Source organism: Macrotis lagotis, chromosome 1 (genome assembly GCF_037893015.1).
Source record: "Macrotis lagotis isolate mMagLag1 chromosome 1, bilby.v1.9.chrom.fasta, whole genome shotgun sequence".
NCBI classification, from domain to species: domain Eukaryota; kingdom Metazoa; phylum Chordata; class Mammalia; order Peramelemorphia; family Peramelidae; genus Macrotis; species Macrotis lagotis.
In genome coordinates, this window is record NC_133658.1 from 51,740,093 (window position 1) to 51,755,500 (window position 15,408).

Here is a 15,408-nt window from a genome sequence, read left to right on the forward strand (position 1 = left end):
ATTTTGACCTCCTGGGTGTGTCTGAAGAGTGAGCTGGAAATGACTGTTCTATCATTCTCACCTCTGGCCCATGTACACAAGCCTGCACCATGGCAATGGGCCTCAACCCCTTACTCAAACACACATATATCCTTTCCCAAACACCATCTGTGTCAGATTATGTATTATAGACCTACATGGAAAAATTATTTTAAGCTCTTCTTGTATCTTGGACTCCACCAGAGAGAAAAAAGAAAAAAAAAACCCTTATGATTGAATGAGAAAATGGAAAGTGTTCATGAGTCTGGTGATATATTGCTAAGATAATGTTGATATCTTATTTTTTAGGATGTGACAGTAAGGAATAAATTTTAAAATCGCTGCAAAACACAAGTAGGTTAGAAAAATGATCTTGCTTCATTTTTAAGTGTCATGTATATAAAGCACCCTGTAAACCTAAAAGTCCTATGTAAATGTAAGATGTTATTATTGTTCTGTGAGTAAGAAAAGCAGACATTTTAGGAAATGAGATTTTAACACTATGGTGTACTAACTCTTGGCGAATATTGACATGTTTTCTTGAGAAACCAGGTATTTGAAACACTGCCACATCAAAATTTCCTGTTATAAACAAAGCTCTGGAGAGCATTGGGAGATTTCAATACACAAGATATAGTGAGAATGAAATTGAGAATATTTTATTATGATCTGAGGTCTCATTCCTAATTAGAACAGAGTAGAAGAAGGGACGTCAACCAGAAAGTTCAGTGTCATATCCATGGCAAGGTTCAATGGTATAGAGGATGTAATGGCAGAGAAGCATGGCAAGTCTTTAGAGTACAGTTTCACTGAGGTGCCCAAAGACCTAGGAGGATGGACTGAGAATTGGAAGGTCAGAGGTCATCTAACAGAATACAGATCACATGGCTGGTGAAGTACCAGAGGTGGAATTTGACGCCCCTGATCCCCTGGTTCCAAAGTCAATGTTCCTCATACTTGTGCCACATTGTATCATTCATTTGTTTCTGTAAGGTGTTACTTGATTCCGTTGACTTAAGCCAAAACTTAACACATTTGATTGAGCAGTTGGATAATTGATGTTTCTAAGGTGTGTGCTAGTTTCTAGGCCACTGGGGAATACTATCTACCTATATAGTATTTAAGATTAAAATTCCTGGCTAATAGATTATGCTTAGACATCTGTTGGTTTGGATCTACTGGAAAATCCTACACGTCCAACTGTTTCAGTCCTGATCCTATCCCAATAAGACACGATCAGAGTAGAGGGGCCATAGAGGAGAGGATCCACAGATGAAGGGTCTGAAAGCCACTGAAATAGTCTGGTGTTTATTCTACAGACAAAAGAGAGTCATTCAAGATTTTAAAGAAAGGGCGTGATAGATGTCCTCACCATTCTTCCTTAGAACAAGCATCTCATCTCCCTTCTGATCTTTTAACCTATTGCTCTTTTGACCCATTTCCCCTTTCGTTCCATCTTTATAGTTATTGGAGAAGAATTATTTTAATTGCTCTGGAACTCCAACAAAAGAGCCAGAATGAGGAACCTAGAGATCCTAGGCAAGATCTAAAAATTGCCTACCCTTTAGGGTTGAAATTGTGTCCCTTTTGCATAATTATCCACCTGAGACTTTGAACGTTCACCAGTGATTTAACCTCTAACAAAATCTAAATTTAGGGGGTAAATACAGAATAATTTTTATTTTTAAAAGTGACATTAAAATAAAAAAATATCAAAAAATACCCCTCATTTCACCCTCATTGTGTTACAACCCAGATGGCTAACTTCCATGCCATCTCTGGTCATGGTACTGTTAAAAGTCCACCAGAATCCCCCTTCTTTTCTGTGTTCTCTTCTGGAAGGTCTGATTGAGTTCTATTTTCTTGATTCCAGTTTGGTTGCAAGCAAAATGTCCAGTGTGTTTTGATCCTGCAAAACTATCTCATAACCTTTCTGTTTCCTCTCTTTATGGGGTTTTTCCTATAGCCTTCCCTTTCCATCTTCATGGTTATCTTCTACCTTTTGCTCCCATGGTTTGGCAATAGGTGGGGGCTGGTCTTTTCACTAAAGGCAAGACTCTGCCTGCACATCTACCATATTCCTTGTACTCTTTCCCTTAATTTTCAGAGTTATTTTGAATAAAGAGGTCTCAGGAGTAGGTTGGGACCGGTCCTGAAAATGGCAGCTCCTCATGGTGGCTACAAGTGTTCAGTTGCAAGCACAGAATTAGAGTGAAGGTTTCAGACACTAGTCAGTTCATTTACATATTACTGTCCAATTGGCTCAAAAAAGTCTTTGGCAGTTCATTTGCTTACTGCTGTATAATGCATTTTTGCATCTGCATATTCCAGTCCAGGGGGTTGTTGATCAGCAAGATGAGAATAATGATGAGGCCTCTCACGTGTTCAGAGTGATTCTAAGCTTTAGCTAGGCAACACAATAAAACTCCCTTTATCAGTACTTGAGGAACTGGGAGGGAGGAGGAGGAGGAGGAGAGAAGTTTAACTTTGGTCATCAAATCCTTTCTTTGGTATTTTAAAATATTCAAGAGAACAAATTATTTTCAAGTATCATTTGGTACTCCTACTTGGACAGCTCATCTTAACACGGAGGTCATGCTAGGGTGTTAGGTCTGTAATGGTAGAAGAGATTCTACATCAGGTTCTACCAAGGTGGAAAGGCATCAAGAATGGACCTGGTGATGGGTGTGCCTCTATTTGGCTTTTTAAAACCAGAGTAAGCTGATCCATTCTTATCTTTCCAGTCATCTTATACCTTACACCTCTAAAATATTCCATGATTTCACTGACATGGGCCTCATGAATATTATTTATATAAGACACTCTTATCTCCAGACTTGCCTGGAATGCCCTCCCTTCTCATCTCTACCTCCTAGTTTCCCTAGCTTTCAAGATTCAGCTAAAATTCCACCTTCTGAAGAAGCCATTTCTCCTTAATTGCTTCCTCAATCATAGAGCCTTCCCTCTGAGATTATCTCCAATGAGTCCTGCTTGAATGTTATTTTTCTGTAGTATATGTGCTCTTGCTTATTAGACTGTAAGCTCCTGGAGGGCAAGGGCAGGGTTTATTTTTTGCCTTTCTTTGTATCTTAACTTTTAGCACAGGAGTCTAACACAAATAGGGTACCCAAGGAATGCTAGCTGATTTACCTGCCATCCAAGGACTGGTCTAACTAATTTCAGAAGTGCATTGTATGATTGGCTGCAGGAGAATGCATATTTCATCCAAAACAAGTTGGACAGAGTTTGGGAGAGTATAGACCCTGCAATAATCTCAGATCCTAAAGTATTCAGCCATTCTTCATGTTTTAAGAATCTCTTGTTTATATATTAACAGTTGCCCTTATGTTAATTAAAAAATTAACAGGAGTCCAGAAAAATCTAAGTTCACATCCGGTATCTGCGTGATTCGAGGAAAAATCTTTAACTTTTGTCTGCTTTTGTTTCATCATCTGTAAAATGGGGATAATAATGACATCTGTTCTGTAAGATATTGGAAAAAAAAATCACTGAACTTTTGTCTGCCATTGTTTCATTATCATCTGTTAAATGGAAATAATAACACCTGTTCCTCATCTCTACCTCCCAGGGTTATGATGAGGATAAAATAAAATAATATATTTAAAACTCTTTGCCAATCTTAAAGCATTATATACATGCTATCATTATTACTATTACAAATAAAACCAATCTACTTATTAAAGGAAGTCCCATAATATCTATCTATTTGTTAAAGGAGGTCTCCTTAGAACCACCCCTAGACAACACATTGTTGGCCTGGTCTCAGTTACTAGACATCTCTAAAAGTAATAAAACTAATTCTACTCTCCCCAAATATTCTAGAATTCAGTTTTTTTTAAAAATCATTTCAGGTCTAGTTCCTTCCCCAGCTTGTCTAGTCTTGTGAGGTTTTACTGTATACTTAATAATAATATGATGGTGATGGCAAGAGAGTGAGGAGACTTTCTGGGGAACATGGGAAATATGAAAAAGCCTGGAGCATGAATACATAACACACTCACAAGCTGTTATTTTATCTCTGAAAAATAATACCCGTTTCTGAAGCATGTGAAAATGCCCAAATGGATGGTGAGATTGAATTTATTTGCTGTTATCAGGTCTATTTTTCCCTTCTCAAAAGGCCAGGGTGATCTTGGCACAAATATTTTAGCAGTTCCTTTCTTCAAGTATGGCGAGGGGTTTGGCAAACATTGACAGATACTAATCAGTCAAAGTGTTGCTGTTTTTTCATAGAGGACAAAGCTCTGAGATGGACTAGAAAGAAAATGAAAAAATCTTGTTTTGAAGGTGGTGTTCTCAATTCCAGATGACACTAATGCACCATGACCATCAGCCTGTGCTCTTCCCTACAAAGCTGTGCAAAAATGTCTTCCATCGAACCCTGGTATTACTTATGATTGGATTAGAAAACTTCTAGGCTACTGATATCTTTTTTACCTTCTGAAAAATCATATGTGGACTCATGTATCCCAAAGACCTTTGCTACGGGTTTTTTTCTTGTCATGAAAATAGACTTAATTTCTTCTATTTTGATCCAAAATGTCTCCTTTAACACTAGGGGTGTCCATATCCCTTTGACCCTTGGCAAAAGCACTGATAGTTCAGTCAACACATTTCAGATCTAAGTCTTCTGTTGCCAAATGACTTTGGGAAATGTCACCCTGGTCCATTTGATCCCAGAATCAAATGCACCAGGTTAGGTATTTTGATCTTCAAGTGAAACCAATATGATAAAAACACATATTAGCTCCCATGACTTCAAATACAACCTGTGTATTCTAAATCATGGGGCAACAAAGTCCTTGACCAATATAGGTTTTATATAAAAGTTGAGGCAGAAAGACTCAGAGATAGGCTTCAAATTAAAGAGGGAGTGCTTTCTGATTCTTTCAAGTCCATGGACTTGTGACTCACACATTTGGTTCAGGAGCCAGACTATATTTTATGAGTTGTATTCTATAACTGTGCTGCTATCCTGGAGAAAAAAAAAAAAACAGGCGTCCTTTAATTTATTTCATATTAATTAAGTGCAATCCTTGGCTTTTGGCTAAGATGCCAGGGTGGCTATCACCAAAGTTGTCTTTGGGGCCCATCCTATAACTCTCCTGGCCCATCATGTGGGCTTCCTAGAAGCAGCTGTCACTGGTTCAATAACCATAATGTTTTAATATTTAAATACCCAAGAACTCTGTTTTTAAGGCACGTGGCTCTTCCAGGAACATGACAAAAAATTTCCATTTCTTTATTTCCTCCTATTTTTACAAATAAGGAGGGATAGAAGAGCCCACGAGTACCAATCAATATACCCAACACCATCTTTACCAGCCAAATGGATTCTTCTTTTCATCTGAGCTATTTCATCATGTGGAAATAAGTGTAGGCTTATTTCCCTTTGATTGTGAAGACGATAAGGGGATTGGGGTTGCCAGGTTTTTCCTATTTTAAGCATGTTTCATGGAAGAACTCTCTGTAGACATAAATGATTAAAGAAACATAGGCAAACAGGAAGAAGACCACGGAAAAATAATCAGGTGGAGGCTTTAGCTTGCCACTGCAGGTGTGAAGTAGTTAAATTTATTTTTAATTTAAAACTAGAAAACATACTCCCTTCCCCCACTCTCAAACACCACCCCGCCTCTCCTGCTTTCTGGCAATGTTACAGTCATTTCCAGGAGAACAGGTGCACAATAAGAGCCCCGAAGCTCATCAGGTGACTAGCACCTGGCGGACGGGACAAATACAGAATATGAAGTTATATTGTTTGTGCTATTAACATCTTATTTATTTAATGAACTAGACACTTAAATAAATCACTCACCATTTCTATCTCTGTTAGGGATATTCCTGACTAAATCCTATCATCAAAACTCAGAACTTTGGGAGTGCTCTGCCTTTTGTTAAGATTGGATCAAAGGCAAATCTGATCAGAGGACCTTACTGGCTAAGCCTTCCTTCTGGCCATGTTGAGGAAATCAAGCTCTATTGCTCAGAGGGTACAAGGCAAAGTGACCCAAAGCTAAGTGTGCTGGGCTTCACACAACATGGAATCCCTAGGATCCCAGCCAGAAGGGACCTCCAGAGATCCTCCAGTCCAACCTCCCCCCCAACTTACAGAAAAGGAAACCGAGGCCAGCGGCAGTGTAGACTGGACCAAGGCCACATAATCTGTAAACATCAAGGTCTGACTTGGGTCCTTGCATTTAGAGCCAGCATTCCTTCCTTTGGCAGCTGGGTGACACCATAATGAATGGAGTGGTGGGCCAGACCCCAGAAGCCTCAGATACTTCCTAGCTATGTGACCCTGTCAAGTCACTTATACCCTGTTGGCCTCAGTTTCCTCATCTGTAAAAAGAAATGGAGAAGGAAATGGCAAATTGCTCCAGTACCTCTGCAAAACCCCCCCAAATAGGGTCACCAAGAGTCAGACATGACTGAACAACAAAGTCCTTTCCACTGCACTACATCACCCTTTAGGGGTTTGAATCATAGCTTGGCTACTTCTTCTTTGAATAACAAACTACTTCATGTGTATGGATCTCATTTCCTTCATTTGTTCAATGAATGTATCATCAGCTTGGCCAGTATTCTGGCATATTCACTACTAGTCAGTCACATCAGATTATTTATCAGGCAAAGGCTATAGGCAAGAGTGTGTGCTCTATCGGTTCCTGAGGTTCTTGGACCCTGAGATAGGCAGTAGCAAGGACGTGGATGCAGTTTTCACCAGCTGGGAGATGTTCAGGACCGATGGCCCTGGGGTGAGGTGACCCAGGCAGTAAAAGGATCAGTGAATACCAGTGTGCGATTTTATTAGCTGGTTAGCTCAGATACAGCAGTTTGGAAAACCAAGGACTGGGCCAACAGTGATCAAGAACAGTGGTGTGGCTGGGGCGGCTAGGTGGTGTAGTGGATAAAGCATCGGCCCTGGAGTCAGGAGTACCTGGGTTCAAATCCGGTCTCAGACACTTAATAATTACCTAGCTGTGTGGCCTTGGGAACAGTGGTGTGATGTATCACAATGGGAACTCCAATGCTGCATCCATTCACAGGGACTACAAACTTGAACCAAGCACATAATTCAGATCTGTCCTAAATAATTCTCAGACATGGACCTTCATAGACACGCTAACATCATCACAAGGAAGTTGGATTAGATAATCTATAAGGCTCCTTCCAGTTCTAAATTTACGGTTCAATTCTACTGCATGTCTAAAACATGTGCGGTCTTTTGACTTTTATATACAGTTCAGCTCTTAGCAAAAGTGACTTTTTGCTCTTTACCATGGGTAGATATCAAGAAGACTTAGATCAGTTTTATTGCTTATTTCCTCCACTGGAGTCCTACTGTGAGACCTCCTTATGCGAAAGGGGGTGACTATGGGTTCCCAAAGACTGTGCCAAAGCTTCCCAAACTGGAAAGGCCTGGCAAAGGACTGAATGGTTCTCCTTTGAGGAGTAGCTCAACTATGTTTAGAGACTGAGCTGGTGAAGCTTTTGCCACATGAGCTCATGAAGATTGTCTACTGTGGTGCATTAGAACCGTGAGGGCCTTCTAGTGACACTGTATCTATTCTGGATGGACATGGCTATTTGCTTTTCATCTCTCCCACTGGACTGTAAGCTCCATGAGGATAAGGACTGGGTTTTCACTTGTCTCTGTGTTTTAGGACTTCGGACAGTGTCTAGCACATGGTAAATATATTATAATAATTAAAAAGTCTCATTGAAAAAAGATGGTATACCAGAGGAGAGAAAGTCCAGAATGACAAAAAAAATCACAGATTATTAAAAGACTGATGTATAAGTATCCTCATAGATAACCAAAGTCAGGCCAGTTCCAGGCTTACACCCAGGCTTACAATAAATTAATGGTTAGTTTGAAATAAGGGCAAACAATTTTCACAATGACAAAATAGTGAGCACAAACTCAGATAAAAAAAACTGCAAGATCAGGACTTATTAGCGGAAGCAATAAGAAAAACACAAAATTCTTATCAGAGAGGAAAAAATGACATTCATCTAATATGTTAATCACCAAGGAGCAGATGTCCCTTATACAATGATAACTGATAAAGTTTTTCAAAACAAAGCTGTACCACAGCAAGATTTCTTGTGCTTTTATATTTTCTCCTGCAAATAATATCTTTTCCCAAAGTATTGAAATGTAAATAATGTTCTCAAGCAGCCTTGCAAGTAATGCCAAAATTTAACTAGTCCTCAGAAGTGTATAGCAGCCCCTCAACCTCCTAAAAGGTGCAAGAGGAGGAGATTTAAACAAAATAACTTCAATATTACCAGCTTGGAATAAATAATCACTTGCTCTGGTACAAGCAGAATTACATTTCATTCCCTACTGCCCCCATGGCTCATTGAAGAAAACTACTGACCCTTTTGTTCTAAGCAACAATCGTTTCCTCCTAAACAACATAATAATACCTACTCTGGTAGTTGTAGTTCCTACTTCTGAAAGAGGATCAAAGACATCAGGAGAGTGATAGTTTGACTTGCAAGTGAATTGGATTTAAGTGAGGAAGAGGTATATACTCTCTCATCTAGAGGTAGGGACCCCATGAGTAAATGTGGATCATGGGCTGCACCAATGAGAAAGGATACCAGGTATACTCATATTATAGAATGTAAGCTCTTCAAGGGCAAGAACCATTTCATTTTTGTCTTTATTTTCCCAGTGCATAACTCAGGGCTTAGTACATAATATATATTTAAATGCTTGCTGATTGACTACTAGTGGAATTGCACATTGGCAGAATCTTTCATGGAGAACAATCTAGCAGTATGTCACAAGAATTACAATGAAAATCAGACCTTTTGACCAATAATCAAGTTATTCAAAATATGCAAAGATACCCTAAGTGCTGGCAAAAGGAAAAAAAAATATTTATTATATATGGATGCATCTATACACTTGTACACATATATACATATCAATCAGCATTATTAGCAGTTGCAAAGAATTAGTAACAACTTAAATGTCCAACAGTTGGCAAATGGCTGAATAAACTATGGTAAATTAATGTAATGGAATGCTACAATGCCATTAAAATGAAAAATAGAAGGATGATAAAAAAGAATGATAAAACGAAGCAGAGGTAACAGACCAGAAAAACAGTACACATACCAGGACTATAATAAAATAAAAATTTATACTCAAATACTCAATGAACCAACAGGGAAACATGAAGGAGATACAGAGGCTTTATAGTCACACTATATAGAAATTCTTTTTTGTTAAAGTATAAATACTGAACATGCATGGCATTTTTGCTTGTTGATATTTAAAATTATGTTCATGATAAATAACTCTTTTAAAAATAAAAATAATACCAGACCATCAATATTGAGTTCTCCAGACCAGTAGCCTTCAAATTTTTGAGTTTGTGTCTATATTATACATATGTATGCATGTATGCATGTTTATGAGTATGAATTTATGTGTATATATTTAGTGAATTAATCTATATATACCAATATTAAACCTCTACTTCTCATCACAAAGACTTATTTTAAAAGATTACATACTTGTCTGAACAAGAGTCCAAGATAGCAACACTAAAGATAGGTCAATGCATCACTTTTCTTTTTCCTTCATACCCAAGTAACATCTGGACCACTGGCCATTGCCAGTGCTGTGGCACCCTCTCAACCACTTGGTCTTACTTAGCACCTGCTCTGCAGCTTTACCTTAAGGACTACTGGACCTTGTCATCTGTTTTTGTCTTTTTTTAAAGAAAACTTTTATTTATTTTGAGTTTTACACTTGTCGTCTGTTTTACTGCTGGGTCTTTTATATACTAGTGAAATTCAAGGCTAGCTAGCTAGCTAGATTGATAGATCTTTCTCTCTCTCTCTATAGTACCCCTCTTATGACCTAAAGTCTTATATCTCCAACTGCCTGTTCCAGTTTCATTCATTTCAGAATGTATATCCTGTAGACATTTTAAAGTCAATATGTTTAAAACTGAACTAATTCTCCTCCATCTCCTCCACAACCCTCTCTCTTCCTAATTTAGCTATTCTTGGTGAAGGCATTACCATTCTCTCAGTCACCTCAATTTGCAACCCAAGTGTCAGCCTCAGCTCCTTATTCTTTCTCATCCCTTATTTCCAATATATTGCCAAATCGTCTTGATTCTTCCTTTCAAACATCTCTTCTAAGAGTCTCCTCTCCTCTGAAGTGCCAGCCCTAGAGTTAGCCAGTTATGCCAAGGTCATCCATTGCATCCTAGGCCACCACCAATTGTCCTTACTTTTTTCCTGTCATTGGACTTCAATGACTCAGGAAGAGAGAGTGAGGGGGAGGACTTTGTACAACTCTGCTTTACTTAAAAAGTCAAGACTTCACCCCATGATGTCATTGGTCCTCTTTGAAAACAAAGGATGAACATAGTCATTCAGTCCAAGAACATTTATTAAGTGCCTACTTTATGCTAAATTCTAAGCTCTGGGGGATGCAAAACAAGGCAAAAAGACAGTTCCTGCCCTGAAATAGCTCACAATTTACTGGGGAAGACAACAAGCAAACACATGCCTACAAAGCAAGCCATCAACAGAATAAATCAGAAATAATTAAAAGAGAGAAGACACTAGCATTAGAGGAGTGGAGAAGATATAGAAGATGGGATTTGGGGGAAAATTGAAGGAAGTCAGTATTATTAAACTACAATTATAATAATGATTATTATTATTAGCATATTTTATGTAGTACTATGAAAAGTTAGGAGCTTTACAAATATTTTCTCATTTAATCCTCACAGTAGTCCTGAGAGGTAGGTACTCTTATGATCTGTTGAGGAAACTAAGGCAAACACAGATTAAGTGACTTGTCCCAAGTCACACAACTAGTAAGAATCTGTGCTGAATTTGAATTCAGATCTTACTGACTCTGGGTCCAGCACTTTATCACTGCATCAATCACTTACTTGAAATAAATATATACTTCTATTTGCATAGTTCTCTGCCCACCATTCTATTTGATTATTTGTTGGAGAGAGAGGAATGAGTCCTGAATCTGTGATTTCACTGATATAGGAATCCCCAAATGAGGCAATTGTCTCTTGCATAGTTCTCTGATTCTGACATGAATGGTAATCTTAGCCTTCTGATTTGATGGAAAGTTCCTTAATCTCAAGAACTAGGTTTAACAATGATTCTAGGATAAGTATTTTAACAACAGGTTGCCCAATGTGCACTAGAGTACCTTAGTTCCAAACTGATCCCCTTCAGCATGAATGTGGTAAGGTTGACTCTTGTTCCTAGGGTTCTCAGAGACAATGCGTACCTCTACTCCAGGTAATGGAGCACCCACAGAACCTGTTAAAAAAGGAAAAGAAATTAGAAGTATGCAGAATAAACAGAATGCAGTTTTTACATGGGAAAAAAGAGGAAAAGAAAAAGGGAAGAGAAATTTCTGTTACATAAAAGAACCAATCTAGAGGACAATCTTGGTCACCAAAACCTTCGTCACTGTGCTTGTAAGGGGAAATCTACTTACCCATCTATGGGGAACTTTACATAACTGGGATTCTAAGTGGCTTTAACATCCTACCCACATATATTAGCAAAATCATGCTATTTTAGCAAGATCCAAAATATTTCTTGGACAGTGTGCCAGTTTGAAAGTCTTTTTCTTTTCACCATCTACTCATATCAGAAACACAATTATACAGTCCTGATTCCAGGCATCCAAGAAAATAGAGAAATGATTGCTACATAGTTTGTCACTTCTGGGTCACCCTGAATTGACAGGAGAGGCAAGGTTGAACAGTGTTAGAACTGCAAAGGATTACCTTGGTTTTCTATTACATCAATACATTGTGTATAAAATACAATAGGAGCAAACCAGAGTGCAAAACACTCATTAATCTATAAGTTTCATTTTTCAAAACAAGAGAAATCTGACATGGTGTCAAGAACAATAGCCTATTAAACTGCAAGGTGGTCCACTGATCTGGTATTTCCCCAAGTCTGCCACATCCAAGACTCTAATGGCCCACTTTAATAGGCATCCTTCATGAAAAAGGAGTACCCCTGAAGAAAATAAGGGACCAGAGGTTGATTTTATTTAGAAAATTGGAGACTGGAAAGAGCCATCTGGAAACTTATTTTAAGCATTCAGACTAGATCCATGATTTCACTGGTACACAGAATTCTGATAAGGAAACTCCTTCTACAAATGCTGATCCACCTTCTTGGCAAATGACTGTGTTAGCAAGGTGCCTTGAGGATTGAGATGTTCAGTGACTTACCCAGGGTCACAGAGTCTTAGAGGTAGGACCTGAAATCAGGTTTCTTTGGCTTTGAGACCATTTTTGATCAGTTATGCTATGCTGCCTCACATAAGAATTCATAGTCTATGAAAATTCACTTCTGTATTTTAAGCATTTCATTTAAATAATTTCCAACTAATGGGGAAGGAAGAAAAGAAGGAAAGGAAAAAAGAAAGGAAGAGAAACAAGGAAAAAGGAGATAATTCTATAGCCTCCCTAGATAATCTTTTCTAGGGCTTAATAACACTCACTCTCGGTTAAGTTCTTTATATAGAATGCCAATTCCTCTTGCTAAAATTAGAGTCTATTTCTTTTTTGTTTTGTCCTCTTTGTGGCCAGTTTGTTCCTTAAAGAGGAGAAAGCTAATGAGATTTGGAGTGTGATTTCTTTAAACTCTAGTTTGTTGCACTCAGTTCTAGAACTAAAAACTGTTCCCATCAACACCCCTTCAGGGCCCCACCTGGCAGCAGTTATCTCCAAGGGAAAGTAGAAAGACCAACACGAATTCATCATCAACACTCTGAGAAGGTTGAAAAGATGCTGGTCAGTAGCAACATCTCAGCAGGTTTAAAAGAAAGCACAAGTTATCTTTTTCTTCTCTTGACTAAGTGATTCCAGTTGTTCTAAGCTTTTCTTTCCCATTCCATTTTTGGATTGATCAAAAAAATTAACAATCATTTATTAAATATCCATTATGTGTGAATACTGTTTGAGTTGCTGGGGAGAAATAGAAAATCTGGATAAAAATTGAGTTCTGTCCTTATCAGTTTAATAGGCTGTAGACATTTGTTATAATTGGGGTGACTAGTTGGTACAGAGGGTAGTGTACTGGGCCTGAAGTCAAGAAGACTCATTGTCCTGATTTCAAATGTGGTCTCAGACATTTACTAGCTGGGTCACCCTGTTTGCTTCAATTTCCTTGTCTGTAAAATGATCTAGAGAAGGAAATGGCAAACTACTCTAGCAATAAAACCCCAAATGGGCCAGACATGACTGAAACGACTAATCATCAACAATGACAAAAATGTTAGGGAATTGGAGGTACAAGAGGGAAGGTCATTTTCAACTAGGGAATTGGAGAAGACCATGAAAATCCTTGTGATTTCTGAATGCCACGTATGATGTACCTAAGTAAACATTCTTGAAATATACTTACTTTTATAATAACAGTGCTAAATGCTAACTCATAGTCAGTTTAAGGTATAATATAGTTTTCCTATGTTTTTCTACCATATATATAGTACAATAAAAATTTAGCAGAGCTGATCATTTTTTCCCCTTGGTCATTAGTATCTGGGGGACTACTGTCTAATTTTAATGTGTGTATCTGTCCACAGACAGACATAGCACTGAATGGGAATAGGACAGGAACAATGTTTTGAGAAAGGGGCAAGAACAGGATCAATAAAACCTTAAGATATGGTTTCTGAAAACTGTGACAACCTATTATCTCAGAATTTGTGTGCAAAAAGCAGGCTAAGCTAACTTGACTTTAAGTCCAATGTTCATTGATACTATTAACAAGTTTTACCTGGATGGTATCTGCTCATTTATTTTGTAGTCAGAAGTCCCTTTCTTTGTTGTCTGAAAGAGGTGGGATACCGAGGCTGCTTTACGAGTCTGATTATTGAGAAACCATCAAACATCAGAAATTGATTTATTATCTTCTGAGACAGGTTTGATATGAAAACCAAAAAAGAGTACCTGTCAAAGAAAAAAAATTCTAGAAACCCAAGTTATCAAACAAAATATGATTATTCCTCTAGGAGGGCTGCAGATCAGTTTATTCAAAATTTTATCATTTCTTTAACCATCTACCTCTTGGGAAATAAAATTCATTCCTCTTTCTGCTTTCTTCTGAGTATATTCTTCAACACCAATGTAGCACCTACTCTTTTCCTGAGCCATGGGAGAAATTGCTCAGTAGGCATAAGGCCAAGAAGGGCAATACCTATGTCAAAATGGAGGTACTTCCTCCAGTAGGTAATTCAGCAGCACTGATCAACGGACATCTTTCTTTCTTTTTTTTAAATTTTTTTAAATTTATTTTTATTAAAGATATTATTTGAGTTTTACAATTTTCCCCCCAATCTTACTTCCCTCCCCCCACTGAAAGCAATCTGTCAGTCTTCACTTTGTTTCCATGTTGTACATTGATCCAAACTGAGTGTGATGAGAGAGAAATCACATCCTTAAGGAAGAGACAAGAAGTCTAAGAGGTAACAAGATCAGACAATAAGATATCTGTTTTTTTCCCCTAAATTAAAGGGAATAGTCCTTGAACTTTGTTCGAACTCCATGGCTCTTTATCTGGATACAAGATGGTGCTCTCCTTTGCAGACAGCCCAAAATTGTTCCCGATTGTTGCACTGATGGAATGAGCGAATCCATCAAGGTTGATCATCACCCCCATGTTACTGTTAGGGTGTACAGTGTTTTTCTGGTTCTACTCATCTCACTCAGCATCAGTTCATGCAAATCCCTCCAGGCTTCCCTGAAATCCCATCCTTCCTGGTTTCTAATAGAACAATAGTGTTCCATGACATACATATACCACAGTTTGCTAAGCCATTTCCCAATTGAAGGATATTTACTTGATTTCCAATTCTTTGTCACCACAAATAGGGCTGCTATGAATATTTTTGTACAAGTGATGTTTTTGCCCCTTTTCATCATCTCTTCAGGGTTATAGACCCAGTAGTGGTATTGCTGGGTCAAAGGGTATGCACATTTTTGTTGCCCCCTGGGCGTAGTTCTAAATAGCTTTCCAACAAAGTTGGATGAGTTCACAGCTCCACCAACAATGTAATAGTGTCCCAGATGTCCCACAACCCTTCCAACAATGATCATTATCCTTTCTGATCATATTGGTCAGTCTGAGAGGTGTGGGGTAGTACCTCAGAGAAGCTTTAATTTGCATTTCTCTAATAATGATTTAGAGCAATTTTTCATATGGCTATGGGTTGCTTTGATCTCCTCATCTGTAAATTGAATGGACATCTTTCTAACAAGCATGAATTAACTCTTATGTATTGATAGCCCAAGGAACTATGGAAAGAAGGGCAAGGGAGGGAGCAGAGGGGAA

At 38.2% G+C, this 15,408-nt stretch overlaps 1 protein-coding gene across 2 annotated transcripts in view; it reads right to left on the reverse strand.

Annotated features, from left to right (window-relative positions):
* The window catches only part of ACSF3 (acyl-CoA synthetase family member 3), a 233,613-nt gene that overhangs the window by 127,965 nt on the left and 90,240 nt on the right, over positions 1–15,408 (reverse strand). For both annotated transcript variants that reach the window (XM_074201051.1, XM_074201045.1), the window contains exon 6: positions 11,255–11,367. In XM_074201051.1, coding sequence (XP_074057152.1) covers positions 11,255–11,367 — 113 coding nt within the window. The remainder of the gene's footprint in view (positions 1–11,254; positions 11,368–15,408) is intronic.